The 18,292-nt window shown below is 55.5% G+C and overlaps 3 protein-coding genes across 3 annotated transcripts; 1 reads left to right on the top strand and 2 right to left on the bottom strand.

The window, feature by feature from the left end:
• Nucleotides 1-757: 757 nt before the first annotated feature.
• On the top strand, nt 758-2,063 carry GUITHDRAFT_155163 (hypothetical protein; the record flags this gene model as incomplete). The annotated part of the gene is made up of 9 exons (XM_005823616.1): nt 758-898; nt 955-1,026; nt 1,075-1,150; nt 1,269-1,369; nt 1,418-1,471; nt 1,581-1,679; nt 1,729-1,817; nt 1,864-1,922; nt 1,966-2,063. Coding segments are annotated over exons 3-9 (501 nt in total), but the record flags the coding sequence as incomplete, so codon positions are not given.
• Nucleotides 2,064-2,451: 388 nt separating this feature from the next.
• Nucleotides 2,452-15,942, bottom strand: GUITHDRAFT_78744 (hypothetical protein; the record flags this gene model as incomplete). Its single annotated transcript, XM_005823615.1, has 13 exons — nt 2,452-2,614; nt 2,661-2,818; nt 2,866-3,360; nt 3,410-6,087; nt 6,243-6,414; nt 6,478-6,600; nt 6,848-6,967; nt 7,072-7,695; nt 7,983-8,112; nt 8,269-8,346; nt 8,416-8,497; nt 8,753-13,138; nt 13,371-15,942. 13 exons carry the CDS (start codon nt 15,940-15,942, stop codon nt 2,452-2,454), a joined length of 11,781 nt encoding a protein of 3,926 aa, XP_005823672.1.
• A 1,018-nt stretch (nt 15,943-16,960) lies between these two features.
• Nucleotides 16,961-17,767, bottom strand: GUITHDRAFT_155161 (hypothetical protein). Its single transcript, XM_005823614.1, has 3 exons — nt 17,751-17,767; nt 17,169-17,328; nt 16,961-17,118 (listed from the first exon to the last, which is right to left on the bottom strand). The coding sequence occupies exons 1-3, from the start codon at nt 17,751-17,753 to the stop codon at nt 17,090-17,092; spliced, it is 192 nt and encodes a 63-aa protein (XP_005823671.1). The 5' UTR covers nt 17,754-17,767; the 3' UTR covers nt 16,961-17,089.
• Nucleotides 17,768-18,292: the final 525 nt, after the last annotated feature.

The following is an 18,292-nucleotide window of genomic DNA, read 5'->3' as shown; positions in this document are numbered from 1 at the left end:
GACTTGACCTTTGGGAGTCGAGTGTGGATAGAGATCAAGGATAACCTGGTCTTCTTGTTTTTTCTCCTCTCCTCCTCTCCTCCTCTCCTCCTCTCCTCCTCTCCTCCTCTCCTCCTCTCCTCCTCTCCTCCTCTCCTCCTCTCCTCCTCTCCTCCTCTCCTCCTCTCCTCCTCTCCTCCTCTCCTCCTCTCCTCCTCTCCTCCTCTCCTCCTCTCCTCCTCTCCTCCTCTCCTCCTCTCCTCCTCTCCTCCTCTCCTCCTCTTCTCCTGAACCTGCTGATACAGCTTTCATCCCGGATCTACGACGTCGTCCTGCATCAGCGAGGAATCACTCACGACGACGTTATCTGCAACTGTCCTCTCTCAGTCCTTGACAGTCGTGGTCAGGTCAAGAACTTCATCTCCAAGTTTGGCAACATGCCGCTCGCTGACGAGTTCTTTCCCTCGCTGGTGGACTACCTACACCTGGATGCTGTCAGACAGCAGCTGATGAAGTTGAACAAGTACTTGCGATGCTGGTCGATGTGACATGTTGGTGTATCAGCCTCCTTGATGAGAAGAAGAGCATGTGGATCGATGACGAACGACAGGACTTTCCGTTTGAAGGTGATCCCTTTCATGATGCTCCTAGCTCACATGCTCCTCGTCAGAGCTGTGGGAGATCAGCGGGTCAGTCCACCATGCCAAAGAGCAGGAGATCGTCGAATCTCTCTCTACTTCCTACCGGACCATTGTTCTGAGATACAGCGACACCAAGTGCTGCCTACTTCTGTCAGTGTGAACATTGTGAACACTTGTGCTGCAGAAACTTGAGCAGAGAGAGAGCGTTTTTCGAGATTCTTCAACTCACCTCAGTAGATATCTGTTGTCAGACTTACCCCTCAGCGTATCAACTTCACGTACTGCTGCAAGTTGCACCTCGAATGTAGCTACAGTGATGCTCCACTTGCTTCAGATACGCGAGGAAGTTAGAAGATTGTTTCGGAGCAAATTTTTCAATACAGCAGGGAAAAACAAAGACATCGAAGTACGTTGTGACTGTTTGGATTGGGCTCTTGACTTTGCTGTCACGCAGGAAATGAATGTGATGAAGATCACATCCAAGGACCTTTACAACCTGAGGGATGTCGGCACTTTGGTTGAGAGAGATGGTCTGTGACCTGATGCTTCATTTTCTCCTGCTTGACCTCTGCCTATCTCCATGCTCCATCTCGAATCCTCCACTTGTATTTGTCCTGCATGCATTCGATCGTTGATCGCTGCCCTCAGCGTTGATTCTCAACAGTCTCAACACAAAGAGAAAGTCTTTACACCCACATGTGATCGTTACAAGGAGGGAGTGCATGCAGAGCCATTCGCCCTTCATGGATGTACTTGCAACTTCAAGAGACGCTCTCGTCTTCCTGACGAGGTCCCAGGTCATGTCCAGCCGTCAGGATCTCACAGCAGGAAGCACGCCCGGGAACAACAAAGTGTGCTGCTGCTGCTGCTGCTGCTGCTGCTGCTGCTGCTGCTGCTGCTGCTGCTGCTGCTGCTGCTGCTGCTGCTGCTGCTGCTGCCTTCAGTGACTGAAGCAAGCAGACTGCAAAGCTCTCGCGCCTGACCGTGTCTTCGTCGTCGCCCTCAAAGCCGCCATGGGACGCGTTCTTCAACACTGCCGGCAAACTCCTTGCGAATCGAGTGAGGAGAATGAAGCGCTTGTTGTAACATGTGACACGACAAGTCGCAGGCCCCTCCAGCTGACCTGAGAGCCGTTCAAGCTTCAGCTCAAAACGGACATGCAAGCTGGAGGCTGAGCAACAGCAGGCTGTCTCCTGGGTGCTGCGCATGCGCAAACTCTTGACGACGATGACGAGGATAACAGGAACACAATCCAGCAGATGTACTCAAACCTACAAGACACGAGCCGATCGAGTCTCACAGGTGTGAGCAAACTTTTCTCCACTCGTCTGATATCTCGGGCTAGAGCGTTCTAGTCCGATGCGCTCAGAGCAAGGGAGCAGCTGTCATGACGTGAGTCCCAAGAGGGTCAGAGACTGCACCCCTCACTACCTGCAGCGACGGTGAGATCAGTTGATGACCATCAGAACACTCTGTGACGGGAAGCTTGTCAGGGGAGTGTCTATCTTGCAGATGGCGATAGACGACTACAAGTTGTCGAAGACGATGGAGAAGATGGAGCTGGACCGCAAGGAGTTGGAAGAGATGTGAGATTCATGCTGCTTCACTCTCAGCTCTCACGCGTTGATTGGTTTGTGGATCAGTCGGGGGAGGAAACTTGCCTCCAAGAACAGTGAGAGCTTGGATATGATTGTTCTCAGCCTGACCTCTCCCACAGACAAGGCTTTCGTGATGGAATCGAAGCACAGATCGACAGGCAACTTGTTGGGAAAGCAACCTTGATCGCTACATGTCTTTGTTTACTCGGCAAATCTTCGCGCTCCACTCGGCGCTAGTCGTCCAACGACGACAGCAGCGCTACGGACCTTCTCACCCAGTGCTCTGATGAGCTGTTGCCAGCCGGGAGCTGAAGGCTTCTGATGTAGTTGGTGGAGTGACCGGTCGTGGAGAGCGTCCCAGCACGCGAGGAGACCTGAAGGGGGCAGTCAGTCTCTCTGCTTTCTCAGCTCCTCCCTTGCCTTGTAGAAGGGGCAGTTGTACGTGCCGGGCTCGCGGCCGTAGGAGTCGTCCTTGACTATGGGGTCGAGCCAGATGACAGGCATGTACACGTGAGTCTCCCCGACGTGGCTCTCCTCCAGCGAGCCTGTCTTGCTATCCCACCTCGCGCCCTCCACGAAGGAGCCATAGAAGTAGACGCCCTGCACCACCATGAGCTCCTGCTGGGGGAGGTCAGGAGGAGGCTCACCTGCTTGGGGCTGGAGACGACTTCTTCGGGAGTGATGGCGAGGACTTGAGTGCGGAAGTCGAGGGTGTCGATGGCTATCATGGTGTTCCTCGCGTACATCTGCAGCGCTGCGGTCATGTAGCCCTGCGGGAAGAAGAAGGCCGACATCCAGAAGGCGTCCGGGGGTCCGTGCTCGATCCACCTGGACATGAAGTCCATCCTCTGCGTGAAGTCCTTGATCCAGGAGCCGAGGGGCTTGAGGGAGAGGTACCCAACGTTGGACCAGACGTCGGGGACCCGCTGGAAGATGAGAGCCTGATACATGGCGTCCAGTTGCGCTGACATGACTATGGTACCCTTGATGGCCCTTTGAAGCTCGTCGAGAGACGTCGACATGGCCTTGAGCAGCTTGTTGAACTTGCCCATCTCAATCTGCAGGAAGGTTCCCAGAGAGTTCATGGCCCCGTTCTTGTCCTTGACGAAGGTTGCTTCCGCCGCGTTCTTGTCGGTCAGCGCCTGCAAGAGGAACGAGTCAGGGCTGAAGCACAAAGATTCTCTCCATTACCGCAGGCAGCTTGCTCGCAAGATCCGCTGCTAGCTCGGCAGCGATCTCATCCGTCGACTTGCCTCCTCCTCCTCCCCCGCTGCGAGGCTGGATGGAGATGATCGTCTCCACAAAGTACTTGGTCTCGCTGTTCTCGAAGGCGATGGCCGCGTTGCGATGGAGGCCGAACACTTCGGGGCGATCGAGCAAGGGCAGGTTGTCGACATACTCCCGAGTGTCCTCGATGCCTCCTCGTACGGGGGCATAGTACTTGCCATCCTCGGTGTACCTGTAGTTGTCGTCGCGGACAGCCTCGTCGCAGAAGTAGGTGCTCAGGATAGCAGCAACACATCGCTGGTCCATGTAGTCCGTCACTCTTCCTCCGTAGTTGACATCTCCCACCACATATCTCAGAGTCTCGTACGGGACCTCGCTCTGCTCCTCCAGGTACATGCGCAAGTTCGCCATGGCGGTGAGCAGGTCCGACTGGTTCCACTCGTACCGGATGTTCCAGCCGATGGCTCCGTACTTCCTCCTCTCTTGAATGCTCGCGTGAAAGAAGCTCAGGCCGAAGAGCAGCTTCTTCCATGCTCGACTCTTGTTGTCCTTGTCCTCAAGGCCCTCCTTGACGTCGAAGTATTCAAACTCCTCCTCCGTCAAGTCCTCGTACGTTCGCTTCAGGTTCGCTCTCAGCCCCTTGGGAGGCTCGTTGGTCAGCTTGATCCCAGACTGCAGGACGCTAGCTGGGAACACCTTGGAGGGCATCGAGGTCAGCCACAGCCGGAAGTCTTCGTGCAGCTTGAGGCTTTGATGGCTCTCCAGCAGCTTCTCGAGCTCAGGCATCCACGAGGAAGCAAGGTGACAGTTCTGCAGGCACACCCAGTCTCCTCCCTCCCTCCCCATGGAGATGAGCGACTCAGCGATGGGGCCCTGCCCCTGCCCCAGCGAGATCATCTTCAGCCGCTCGAAGAAGCCCATGTCCCTGGCCAGGTTCTGCAGGTAGAGCGTCGGGTCTGCTCCCGTCGAGAGCACGAAGATGATGGGGATGAGGGGAGAGGAGTCCTTGTACGAGGACGCGAGGTCGAAGGCGGGCACGTCCACGAAGAACTTCCCCACGTTGTTGAGGATGAAGATCGTTACCGCCGCCACGACCTTCTCGTCGCGCAGCACTCGCATGAGCATCAGCTGCTGAAAGGCGTTTAGCCGCTCCCCCCATCCAGCTGGCAGCTTCAGGTCCTGAGGAGAGTCGTTTTGACACCATTCCCTCCATGCTTCCGTCTCCTGCCTGAAGCTGTCCAGCACCCCGTGGAACGTCGGGATCGCGTCGAGGTTCTTGAGCCCTCCGAGCACTGTCTTGTTGATGAAGTCCTCTGCCGGGTTCAGAGGGAGGTCGTTCTCGTCCACGAAGCCTCCCTTGGTGAGGAAGAAGGACCACTCTCCGTCGGAGATGCTCTCCTGCTCCATCCGGAGGATCTGGACGGTGATGAGGAACGAGAAAAGTTTCTTGTCCTTTTCGAAGAGCCCCCGGCACACTTGAGTGTACACGTCCTCGGTGATAACGCGGATCATGGTCTGAACCCTCTCCTCCAGGTCCTCACTGTGAGCCGCTCGGTCCATAGAGCTGTTGAAGAGCTTCACGAAGAACTGGAGGGAGTACTGGTACATGGGGTCGATCCCTGCCAGGTCTGCCACCACGAAGTACAGGAGCGCTCCTCTCTTCGCCACGGGCCGGTAGCCCTCACATGCTGTGTCGATCTTCGTCTTAGTCTCCGAGGCCTGGGCGAGCTGGGAATTGATCTCGACCGACGTTGTCTTGCTCGCTCCCAGCGTCTCGATGAGCTCTGTGTCGTCCAGGATGTTCCCCTGCGACACGGCGAGCATGTGCAGGATCTTGTCCTCGATGTCCTTGAGCTGCTTCTGCCCGGTCGCGATCTGCAGCACGAGGTTGTTCTTCTCTTCCTCGAGCTCCGGCCGTTCGTGCGCCACCACCTGCACCAGCAGCTGGTCCTCGAGGCCCTTGGGCGTCACCGTGAAGTTGACTACCGTCACCTTGACGCAGATCTCGGGGGGGTAGTGGGGGTTCGGCAGCTTGCTAGTAACGTAGAAGCGAAAGTCCGGGCTGTAGTCCACGTCCGTGTCACCGAGGCGGATAAGGAGGCGACCCTGCTGCTTGAAGACCTGGCGGGAGAGCACGGGCTCTAGAGCTGGGTCGAGATTCTCCTCCACGTTCTCCAGCAGCACGGGGTTGCCGACCCGGATGCAGTTCTCGAGGGTGCGGAGGTAGGTGCTCTCAGTAAGCTTGATCACCTGGATCCTGTTCTTCTTCTCCATCGCTCTGATCCACCTGTTCGCCTGCGTCTGCGGATCGATCATTAGAGGCCAGCGACGGCCGCGGGTTACGATGATGCCGTTCTCGACGGAGAGAGGGTCAGCAGGCAGCCCTTGGATGTTCCACTGACGGACTTCGGGAGGGTCCCCGAGGACGCGCTCGAGAGTGAAATGGTTGTCGACGGGGATCTCATACTCCTTGCAAGAGGCGACCCACTCCTGGATGAGCTGGTGCCGGAAGGTGGAGGTGAAGGGCCCCGAGTAGGCGATGGAGCCGGCGGAGAGGAGGATGTTGCCAATGAGATCGATCTTGTCCTGGTTGAGCTGCTTCAGCTCCGCCGTCCACCTCCTCTGCTCACTTGCAAGGCCGCCTGATCGTCCATCGTTATCATCGTTGTCATCATTGTTCTCATCATCATCATCATCATTGTTCTCATCATCATCATCATCATCATCGTCCTTATCATCATCCTCATCACCATCATCATCATCATCATCAACTGCCAAATCTCTCGGATCTTCTCACCCGTGAGCTGTTCAGCTCGACCCAGACGCGCCTGACATTCGTCCGACTGCTGCTGCAGCTCGTCTCGTTTCTTCAGCGTCTCCGACAGCTTGTTCTCCAGCTCCCTCACTCGATCCAGCACCGTCTGCAGCTCATTCTGCTTCGCCGCCAACAGTTTGCTCATCTCCGCCACCTACAGAACCTGTTCAGCAAGGACAAGACCGTCCATCAGGCAACCAGCCCAGCTGCTCCCCACCTGCTTCTCAGCTTCTGCGAGCTTCTGCTTCTTCGGCTCGACGTTCTTGGCGACTCGCGCGTACACGTCCATGGCCCTGACCCACATACAGAGAGACTTTGCGGCCTTGGACACCTTCTCGACCTGCGAACATCTAAGTCCTCGTCCTCGTCCTCGTCCTCGTCCTCGTCCTCGTCCTCATCCTCGTCCTCGTCCTCATCCTCGTCCTCGTCCTCGTCCCTGTGCTCCTTTCCTTCCTCCCTCTCTCCCTTCTCTCTTCCGCTCTGTCTCGCTCCCACCTTCCCTCCCTCCCTCCCTCCCTCTGTCTCATCACTATCTGTATTCCATTGATCCCTTGCTTCTCCTGCTATTTCATCTGTCTTCATCTTACCTTATCAGGCACGAAATCTTGGTTGTTGATGTATTTCTGAAGCCCGCGGATGATCTTTTCCGAGATATTGTCTTTGTCATAGGTTTCAAGACCAACGAGGAAGTTGTTGTCGTTCAGCAGCTGCAGCATCATATCACGTAAGGTCATATACCAATCTCCTCCTCCTCCTCCTCCTCCTCCTCCTCCTCCTCCTCCTCCTTTTCATCATGATAATGATCACCCACCTTCTTGCTCTCGTCCCAGTTGGGCTTCACTCCCTTGAGGATACACACAGCCTCCATCACCGTCTGCACCATCTCCGGCGGCTTGCTGAACGACTTGATCTCCGTGATGTCGTTCTTGTTCAGCGCCTTGAGCGCCTTCACCGCAGAGTCGAAGGCAGGAAGAGCCTCGTCCAGGTCCTTCTGTGCGTCCTCCTTGATCGCATTTGCCTCCTTCGTCGCCTGATTCACCTTGGTCGCCTCCTGCTCCACGTTGGCCTGCACCACAGCAGCCGCCTCCTTGTCCTTGGTGACGACACTGATCAGCTCCGTCGTCTCTCTCCCCGCAACCTCCAGCACGGGCTGCAACTTGATGATCTCAGCCTGGAGCTGCGACACCATGGCGTTGGTCGCCTCCAGCTTGTCGCATCCGCTCTGGTAGCGCTCCACCTTGTCGTTGATGGTCTTCCTCTCCTGCTCCAGCATCGACGTGTACATGTTGATCAGCTCAAGGTAGCTGGTGGGAGTGGTGTAGGTGTGCCTCCTAAGCTCTTGCAGGAACTTGGCGGCGCAGCTGCGCACGGAGGAGTGGATGGTCATGCAGACGTTGCAGACGGCGTTCCTGATAGCCGTGCTGCCGAGATCGATCTGCAGGATGGTGAAGAGGAGGACGGGAGAGAGAGCAAGTTTCACGATGATGTCGTGAGGGAGGGAGATGTAGGAGGAGGTGGTAGTAGATGTAGCGGAAGAAGACAATAAGGAGATAAAGGAGGAAGAGGAGGAAGAGAGGGGGGCAAAGAAGGGAGAGGAGGAGGAAGAGGAAGAGGAGGAGGAAGGGGAGAGGAGGAAGAAGGGGGAGGGGGAGAGGGCGATGGAGGAGGAGGAGGAGGAGGAGGAGGAGCAAGGGGAGAAGGAGATGCATGCGGGGAGTTCACCTTGGCAAGGAACTGTTTAGCAACGGATATGAGCGCGTCCTCGGGCCATGACATGAACCAGTCGATGGTGCAGCAGTTGACGAGCGATGGGAACATGCGGAGGCGATTCCTGAATGAATCTCCGACGGGACTGACGGAAGATCAGCAAGAGAGGAGGAGAAGTGAGGAGCGAAGGAAAGCTGGTTGTGGTGGCCGAAGATAGGAGGCAAGATGAAGAGAGGAGGGCGAGGAGGAGGAAGAGAGAGAAAGCGAGGAGAGATAGAGAAGAAAAGGGCGTTCAAATCACCTGAAAGCAAGGACGCAATGAAGATTCTCTCGACAAAGTTGGACAAAGTAGGAATAGATAGAGTCCTTTGTCTCCAGCCTTGCAATCATCATCATCATCGTCATCGTCATCGTGATCATCATCGTCATCATCATTGACGCGTCTCACCTGCCGGCAGCCTTTGCCTTGGGACGAACAGCATCAATGATCTTGCTCATCTCATCGTTTGCAAATAGGTCGGGTACTTCACCTGAATAAGACTTGTGAGATGAGGAACAACAAACTGAGAGAGAAGAAGAAGAGGAGAGGGAGAGGAAAGAGTGCGGAGGAGATGAACAGGAGCAGGAGCAGGAGCAGGAGCAGGAGCAGGAGCAGGAGCAGGAGCAGGAGCAGGAGCAGGAGCAGGAGCAGGAGCAGGAGCAGGAGCGGGAGCGGGAGCGGGAGCAGGAGCAGGAGCAGCATTCATGCAGGGTGAGGATGAGGGAAGGAGGAAGGAAGGATGTACCAGCATTGAGGATGTTGTTGATGTCTTCTAAGAAACTCTCCTTCACGATCTGTGTGTCCGTGAACAAGAAGACCGTCGGCTTTCCTTCCGCCCCCGCCTGAATCAGCAGCTTCTTCAGGTCCTCGTGGAACTCGTTCAGACCGTATCCTCGCGACAGCTCGATCTGAAAGCACTTCATGTCCGCTATGAAGGACGCCAGCCGAGTCAGGCTCTGCCTCCCGCTCCCTCCCACTCCCACCAGCAGCGCGTTGCCACGGGGCTGGCGAAGGAGGCGGGAGATCCTGCCGACATGCTGGATGGCGTCCTTGAAGAAGACGAGGTCCATGGGCTTGTTGAGGTTGAGCGTGTAGTCCTCCGCAAACTCCTTCAACTTGGAGGCTGCGAGCTCCATGTCTGCGATCTCCAGGTAGGGCGACCCTTCCCCTTGCAAGAAGTCTCCCCACACCACGTCCACGAACGCGCTGGCCCCCCAGGCCTTGGAGAAGTTCTTCTCCAGCACCTCCACCAGCTTGTCGTCGTACCAGCTCCTGTCGTGCTCGTCCACCAGGCGGTCGCGGAAGACTCGAGAGCTCTCGTGGCACCAGAGCCGGAGCAGCGCGTTCACGTCCTCCACGTGCTTCGCCTCCACCATGAGGATACCCTGGATGACCTTGGCGAGGTCGCGGAGGTTGAAGGTGTAGTGGCTCTTGGAGGGGATGGGCAGCAGCGCCTGCTGAATATCCTGGTACACCCCCAGCGTCCCCTCCACCAGGGGCTCAGCAAGCCCCGCAAAGTCGGAGGGCCAGTCGGCGAAGAAGCCGTTGGCGATGGAGACGAAGATCTTCTTCATGGTGGAGGCGGACAGGTCCGGGATGTTGATGAGATGGAAGTGGCGGAGGAGGCGGGCAGTGACCACGGACCGTCCGCCCCCGGGAGGAGCGTTAGCGGCGATGAACTGGGTATGCTGGACGCGCTTGAAGAGGCCGATCTTCTTGAGGTCGTAGAACCCTCCATTCTTGTCATCTTTGACGTTGATAATCTGCCGCAGCAGCTCGATAGGAGGCTGGGCCCCGTACTTCTCCGTCATGGGCATGTTCAGGTCGTCGATGAAGAAGACGAAGTTCTTGCCCGACGGCGGGCCCAGCAGGTTCTTCCTGATCTTCTCCAGCTTCTCCTCAAAGAAGGCCTGCAGGGCCCGGGCTGAGGTCTGAGCTGAGAACGACTTGGTCTGGAACACGAACTTCTCTCCCGCGCTCTCGAGGTAGTCCTGGATCATGACGGTCTTGCCGACGCCAGAGTTTCCCCCAATGAGGACGTGAAAACCGGCGTCGATGTCCGCCCGAATCAGGAACTTGACCCTGGTTGAGTCGATGGTTGGGACGATGAGGTTGAAGAAGGGAAGCTCCTTCTTGTAGGTGAAGGACGGGACGGACTGCTCCCAGTGGCTCCATGCTCCCGACTGCTCGTCGACCTTGCTGTCGTACAGGGAGGGAGTGGAAGGCAGGGAGAGGCCGAGGCCGGCCAGGAGCTCGCGGGCGAAGCCGTTGAACTTTGGGAGGGAGGAGTCGTTGAGGTTGCCACCTATGGACCAGACGAAGGAGAAGACGAAGACGTTGGGCAGCATGCTGTCAAAGTTGTCAACCGTCACCCCGTGGGTGTCGCGCAGGAGGGCGTCGAGGAGGTTGAACATGCTGCAGACGAGGTTGACGTCGGTCGAGACGATGTTCTCTTTACACTCCCTCCTCACGAAGAACAGCGCAGGATCCACCGTCTTCTCGAAGAGCTCGAGCACCTTGCTCTCGCTCTCGGGGAATCGCTCGGCGAGGACGTAAGAGGCCCAGGAGGTGACGAGCGGTTTCCATCCGAGGTAGACGGGCTCGAGGTAGACCATGCCGCATCGACTGACCGTGGCGGGAGACGCAACGGCCAAGTCGTTGACCTCGAACTGCATGGACATGGTAGCGGGCAACTTGATCCTCTCACCGTTGTTGAGGCAGAGCGTCTTGTTATCGTCTAGTACAGTGTTCATCGACTCGATCCAGATGGCGTCGACTGGCCCGTCGCAGTTGATCCACTTCTTGGCCGTGTCTCCCTCCGCCACGGAGTTGCATGCTTCTCGGACGATGGTGGAGATGATGCCGTCAGTCCACTCGAGAGTCAGGAGGTTGAACTCTCCGTAGAGCTCTCCCATGGTGATGGACTTGGGGTTGAGGGTGTAGCGGTCGACCCTATCGAAGTGCTCGATCCCGTCCTCCTTCATCTTGGTGAATGTGCGAGCAAGAGTCGTCGACACCGTCGTCTTGCCGACGGCTGTGACCCCTACCAACATGATCCCGTGGCGCACTATCATGGTCTCGTGCAGCTGGATGATCTTTCCTACGAACGGCCCAATGATCTGCAGCTTCTGTCCGACCAGCTCCTGCTCGATGTACGACTTGATCGTCCCGTAGTCCACGGCAGGCACCTCCACCCCTGGGAACAGGTCGCGGAGGATCGCCTCGAAGAGCGGAATGTCGTGCGAGAGGAACTTGGGGATGTTGCTGTCGCGCAGAGCTCGGATGAGAGTCACGTCCTCCACCATGTTTGGGTCTGCTCGCTTTAGCTTCCCCGCCATCACCAGCACAGACTTCACCGCCCTCATGCCGAAGTCGTAGTGGTCCTGGGCCGACACCTGCTCCGACGCCAGCCGGTACATGGCCGTCTGCTTGCGAGCGAGCGTGAGAGAGTCGCCGAAGCCCTCGGAGAAGAGCATGATCTCTGCGATGAGCGCGTAGTCCGGCACCATCATCGCCATGGGCCGGAACAGCGCCTTGAGGTTGTCGGGCAGCTCCGTCCTCCCGGCGTACCCGGGGTTCATAGTGATGAAGCAGCCGTAGTTCCTGTTGAGCCCGATCACCTTGCCGAAGAACTCGAACCGCTCGGCGTAGGCCTTGAGCGCGTTCTGTATCGTCATGATCTGCTGTGCGATCACTGACAGCACCTCGATGTCGATCCTGTTGAACTCGTCGAAGCAGGCCCAGGCGCCCGCTTGCGCCAGCCCGGCGAAGAACTTCTCCATCATCTTGTAGTCGAGGCCGTCAGAGCAGTTGAAGACAACCACAGGCATCGCCAGCGCCTTCCCGAGGTCCTTCACTGACTCAGTCTTGCCTGTCCCCGCAGGGCCCGCCGGAGCTCCGCCGAGGAGGAGGTTGAGGGCACCAGTAAGAGTCATGAAGCACTTGTCGGTGAGGGGGGTGATAACGAGGCGAGGGACGACGCCGAGGTACTCCCAGCCATAGAAGAAGGAGGCGTTCGTCTGCTTCACCAGCACCCCATGCTGGTCACTGATGCTCTCCTCGTCCCAGTAGTAGCGCAGCTGACAGATCCAGGCGAAGTCAGTGACGGAGGTGACTCTGTCGGCTATGAGCCTCTTGGTGACGTCACGGGCGTGGACGTCTATGACGATCAGGTTTGCCATGACTGACCGCTGGATGTTGGTCAGGTCGTTGCGGATCACTCCGACCATCTTGTCGATCTGCTCGATCGAGTACTTCTGGAAGTCCAGCAGGCCGTTGGGGTTGCTGCCGTCTGTGATGGATGTGATTGCGACGGTCGCCAGGCGCGTCCAGGCCTCCTGGTCGATGGTGGAGATGGAGGCGGCGGGGAACTGGAAGAACCAAGTCTCTCTGACGTCATCGTTGTACGCCGCACGCGCCTTGATGGTCCAGTCCAACAGGGTCTGCCGCATCATGAACTCCAAGTCGCACATCCAGAACTCCACACTCTTGGGGGCCGTGGCGACGGGGCGGCTGAAGACGACCTTCTCCTTCTCTGCGCTGTTCATGGCAGCGAGCTGGATGGAGGGAGCGGTCTGGCCCTCGAGGGGAGGCCCCTCCTCGAAGTCTGCAGACGCCATGGCGTCGAAGCACTTGCGGAGATGGGGCTGAACCGCCTTGGGGTCCCTGGTCTGAGAGAGGATCTCGAGCAGCTCGTCGTTGGAGAGGAAATAGAAGCGGGGAAATCCCATCCTTTTGGTCTCCAGGTAGTCCTCCAGGCTCTTCTGAATCTTCTCCAGCACCTTATTGGCCTCCTGGAACAAGCCCAGCACCCCCTCAGCTGTGCAGGCCTCGATGCAGTTAGGCCGCTTCTTGGTCTTCCTCATGGTGTCTTTCCAGCTCTGGTCCACCCGGAGGAACTGAACAGTCTCCTGCGGCAGCTGCTTCTGAATGTCCGGGGCGCCGAAGATGCTCTCGAGGTACATCCAAGACCGCTGTACCGCCAGCCACTCGTCGAGGGTCTCGGAGAGGAGGGAGAGTTTCTTGTCCCAGCTCTCCACCTCGGCCCTGATGCCGACCACGAAGCGGGAGGCGAGCATCGTTTGCAGCGCCGCCTGGTTGTCCTCCAGCTGAGCGAAGACTTCGTCGAGGCCTTTGCAGCAAAAGCGCGTCAGGACAATGCGATCGAGCGCGAGAGCAAGGGGCGGGTAGGAGGAGGCGAACAAAGAGAGGAGAAGGCAGTTAGGCAGGCAAGGAAGGAAGAGAGGGAGCGAGCGAAGGGAGGCAAGGAAAGCATCACGGGGGGAACACGGAGAATGTTGGAAGGAGGAAGAGGAGGAGGAGGAGGAGGAGGAGGAGGGAAGGGGGGAAGGAAGAGGCAACACCTCCTAGAATGAAGACATCTTTGGTGTCTCTGTAATTCTTGACTTGGAACTTGAGTTCGCTCCATGCCGTCTCGATCTTCTGCAGCTGTAGCTCCAGCGCCATCTCCCCAGATGCCACCCCAGACACCTCCTCCACTGTGTCCTTGATCATGAACACGTTCCACTGGATCAGGTCCATGAGCGTGAAGTCCTGCTGGTACGGCACCTGCATGGCCTCGAAGATTTTCTTCCAGTGCCTCTCCTTGAGCGCTGGGTTCCCGAGGGCGACGAGGACAGGAGTGAAGCCCTTCCATCGCATGACGGACTGCTTCAGTCGCTCTGACACCGCGTCGTTGTCCCTCTTGTGCAACTTTGTGGCAAGCTTCGTCATCGACTGGATCTCCTTGTCCATGTCGTCGGGCTTCAGCTTGAACCAGCTCTGCGACTGCCAGTCGAAGACATTGTCCTCCCAGTCGTTGATCGTCTTCCAGACCTCCTGCTTCTTGTCGAACATGTCGCTCGCCGTCATCAGGTTCCCGTACTCGTGCTGAGGGAGGCCGAAGAGCTTCTGATAGTGCGAGTACGTCTCCGCGTCGAGCTTGATGTCGTCGATGACTACCTTGGACTCGCTCAGGAACTCCAGCACGTCCTTGCAGTCGGCCTCGGGGTCGAGGACGATGCCGGAGCCCAGGGAAGCCATGATATTCATGAGCTGATCGTCAAGTTTGTTGATCTGACTCTTGAGGGTCGATGACATCTGTGAGATCTTTCCGCTTACTTCCGTCTCTGCCCCGTCCAGGTGCATCTGAAACTGCGAGTTGACGGCGTGCAGGTCGTCAAGCAGGACCATCTGTGCTGAGGGGATCCGAACGTCAAACTGCACCAGCACCTTGTACATCTCGTCTACAGTCTGCGACGAAGTCATGAGCAGCTTCAGCTCGTTAGTGATGGCGTTCTTCGTTTCCACGTAGGACGCGAAGTCTTTGAGAGAGGTAGGCTTCTTCGACAGCATCTTGATTTTCTGCTGGAAGTCGGACAACACCTTTGCACAGCTCTCCTTTGCAGCTTCGAGGACCACGGACTTCATGTCCTCCAACACCCTGTCCTTCTCGCTCACCAGGAAATGCTTCAGGGTCTTGCTGTCCACCTGGAAGATCCCGTTCACGTTCTGCAGCTTCATTCGATCCAAGTCTTCTCCCCATCCTCTGAGTTTCAACATCTCAAGCTTGATCGACCTGCTGTTTTGCAGATGGTCTTGGTTCTTGAACGCATCGTGATCGTAGTCTGCGGAGTACTCGAAGATGGGGAAGTACGCCTTTGCAAAGTCGCTGTAGGAGACCATGTCGTTGAAGTCTCGCAAGATCACCTCGTCGATCTCTTTGCAGATTTGCTTCCAGACTGTACTCGTCTTAATCATGTCCATCAAGTTGGGCCCAATGACTTTGTCGTCGAAGTGAGGCTTGAATACCGACATGTACAACAATCTCGGCACTGACTGCACACAGTTGAGCAGCGCATCCAAGAAGATCTCCATCATCGCCTGGATGTCAGAGAGCTCGGGAGAGTACAAGATTCGACCTCTTGCCATGCTGAGCGTGATGCTGTAAACTCCCACCTTGTGGTTGGACTGCAGCATCACTAGGAAGTCCTCCGTGCTCTCAACCGTCAGCGTCATCAAACTTTCCACCATCATGTAGTCCGCCAGCCGGATGAAGTTAGTCAGAAGACCCACCTCCTGCCGCGCCAGGGCCAACGATTTCTGCCTTGCGATCGCCTCCTGCTTCTCCTGCTGCATGGATTTGCTTCTTACTTTGCCACTCGCGTTCTTCTCCTCGTCTTCCTTGGGGCCAAGTTCCAACTGCCTGACACGCGACGAGACGTCTTCACAGACTTTCTCCAAGAGCGTCTGAACCTTGTCGCAGATGCCCTCAAACACCTTGGTCGCCTGCGATCTGACCACTGTTTGACTCTCAGCGAAGTCGTCGATAGAGTAGGTTGTTTTGTCCTTCACTTGAATGAACTTGACGTTTCTCAAGTCGAAGGTTTGTCTGTTGATCTCCATCAGGATCGAGAAGAAAGCTTTCTTAGCCAGGAAGAGCCGCGACACTAGACGACGTCGAACTTGACAATACTTTCTATATCTCACGTTTTCATACCACAGCATTCGAGTTTTCGCAACGAGGTAGTTCTTGAAGAATGGAATCGTCCGGAGAGTGCCGAAGATAGAAGAAGCTCTCCACCACTCTGACAGGGGCGTGAACTGGGCAGGTTCACCAGGATTGATATGAACAACTCCCGAGGCTGAAATAGTGAAATGCTCTTGTTTTATCTCTTCTCTTGGAACAACGACGAGGTCATATGGTCGGAAGTCCAAGCCCGTGTCACATCGGTTGAGAAACATCACTTTCGTCTCTTCGCTCTCATCCGCTGTCGCAAAGAACTGAACAGCCTGAGTCCCAGTTTTGACTGACGCTGACGCATGCAGGGTATCAACGGAATGGACCTCTGAGCCGCGGGCATCGAACGATCTCTGTTTCGTGATGGTGATTTTGCTGTTCTTCTCTGTTTTCTTCTTCTCAGAGAGAGTGTTCATATCCACCACCTTCATCCCTGGATGGCCTCTTGCGCGCATCAAGAAGTCCAGCTCCTCCTCGTACTGCCTAGTTAGCGTCTTCATCCCCGTCAAGTCAAACAGCTCCAGCGCTACCCCGTTGGACAGCATCTTCCCATCATCTCGTCTACTTGCAGTCTGAAGCCTCTCCGCCACCGCCAGCATGTTGATATCCTCCTCCTCCTCCCTCCTCCTCATACTCCGCCCCTTCCCCCCCTCCATACTGCGGTCCCCCCTCTCAACCGTTGGAAGAAAAACGTCAAGGTTGCAATCGAATCGATCGATCACGTCAATTGCTGTCCTCGGATAATTGCTATACCTCTTCTGAGGGGAGCTCGAATTCATAAACTCGCCAACTTGTTGAGTAACTTAACTAGAGTAATAGGAAAGCACCGGACTCAGGAAAAATGCCGCAGAGACTCAGCCTCGGAAACCGTAAGTGAACCCTGTAGATGAATTTGATCAGTTCAAGTCACGAGGCAGCTGGCAGTGCCTTACGGCTAGCTCAGACAGTTAGTAAAGAAGAAGAAGACGTGGATCCATTGCAGGAAAGAGGCACTCAGCCGCTGATGTCCGTTGCTAATCCGAGGGCAAATCATACTTTCTAAGTTTGTGCTTCACTGTAAGCGTCGTACTGTCACCCAGTATGCCCAGGTTAAGTTGTAGAGCTAAATTTGTGTATCGTGTCAGCATATGATCTTTCACAGTATTTTGTGTGACTTTGTCTATGTTCTTTTTCTATCAGTTAGTCCGAGCCCCTTGAATCCTTCTTTTTTACTGTTCACAACACCATCGCATGTAGGCACCGAGTTTGTCAGACGGCCTGGCTCAGAACAACAAGTATTCCCTTCGAAGACATCGAAATCAGTATCTGTATTTCCTGATTCTCGATTCGGACTCTATGCATTGGACTCGTAGGATCCGTTGTTGAATTATATCATCAACTCCTCAGAATGCAAGACAACACTCTGCTCTTATCGAGAGGCGATCGAACGAGAATCCCATCCCTCTTCTTCCATTAAATCAATAAATACAAACAAAATCGTCAAAAAATTCCTACAGCAAGTTTGCTCTGCATGCCTTCACCGCACGGCACTCAGCTACCCCAGCTTGTTACCTTCCTGACCCTTCAGTTGCCTCCGCACTCCCCATCGAGGCCTGTCATACCAGGTCATCTCACCAGCCTCATCATCATCAGCTCTTCTCACATGTATGCCCGAGAGTATCCAACTGCGCATCTACCTTGTTCCTCAGGTTCACAATGAAAGCAGCCTGGGATGCCGACATAGTCGGGCCAGTCGCCACCGCGCTCTTGGGCGCCTTCTTCGCCTTTGCTGTCTTATGGACAAGCTTGTGGAGCTCTGTGAACTGAAGTCCAATTAGAAAGGACAAGAACGAGAAGTAGGAGCAAGTCATCAAGAACACCATCCTGTCATCACTTACAATCTATCTCTGTGTGCAGTATTTGTCTTGTAAAGTGTATGTGAGCATTTTATACATCATATCCGTTTTCACAACAACCATTTAACATCCTCATACTTTCAATGATATTCTGATCGAACTAAACGACTTTCTCCAGTCCACTGCATGGCAGAGCATGGAAACCAACCGTTCATCATAAAGAACAGCAGAACAATATAGCCTTCTTTCGGCAAGCGGGTTGTCAGAGCATCAACAAATATCTTCTTGTTTCTTTCATGATACATGAGTGCCTTCATTGTGCTGTACTATCCTTGATCACTACGGTCGTCATGCTCCTGGTCACTTCTTCACCCTCTCGCGGAACTCACCATTGATCTATTTCCGTGTCCTTGGGTCAGTGTGGAGATGAGGGCTCTCGACAAGTCAACGTTTGAAAGTTTGAAAGTTTGAAAGTTTGAAAGTTTGAAAGTTTCAACTAGGACAGTTCTGAAGCTTTAAAGTTTCACTTTGCGAGCACCACCAGGTGGTGAATAGGACGGAGTGGGCGGAGGAGGAGGAGGAGGAGGAGGAGGAGGAGTATGCGCGCGAGACGTCTACAAGAACATCACCTGCAGTATGATGAAGAACCTTGTAGTACACTGTCGAGAAGGACAGCATGGTGCAAGTGGTGCTGTAGAACATCAACGTCTGAGTAGCCGGGTAGGAGTTCCGAAGAGGTTAAAGCTTTCAACGGAGGGGGGGGGGTTTGCACGGAAGAGAATGGAGCAATGATGTACAATATGCCGGAGGGAAGATGTTTCCTGCTCCATCATGTTTCACGTCAGGAATATTGGAAATGATGTCGGAAAATGTGAATCCGTACAGACCCGTTATTGCTCGTGAGATTTCGCCAACCATTTCGTGATCCAAT

The sequence above is a fragment of the Guillardia theta genome (assembly GCF_000315625.1).
Source record: "Guillardia theta CCMP2712 unplaced genomic scaffold GUITHscaffold_105, whole genome shotgun sequence".
In the NCBI taxonomy this organism is placed as follows: domain Eukaryota; class Cryptophyceae; order Pyrenomonadales; family Geminigeraceae; genus Guillardia; species Guillardia theta.
Note: the sequence above shows the minus strand (reverse complement) of the source record. Positions and strands in the feature narration are given on the sequence as shown.

Bases quoted from the DNA above. Each gene is read 5' to 3' on its own strand.
- GUITHDRAFT_155161 (XM_005823614.1), bottom strand. The intron at 17,119-17,168 runs GTGAGAAGAGCT...CTGGTATGACAG, and splicing joins GGATACTCTCGGGCATACAT to GCCTCGATGGGGAGTGCGGA.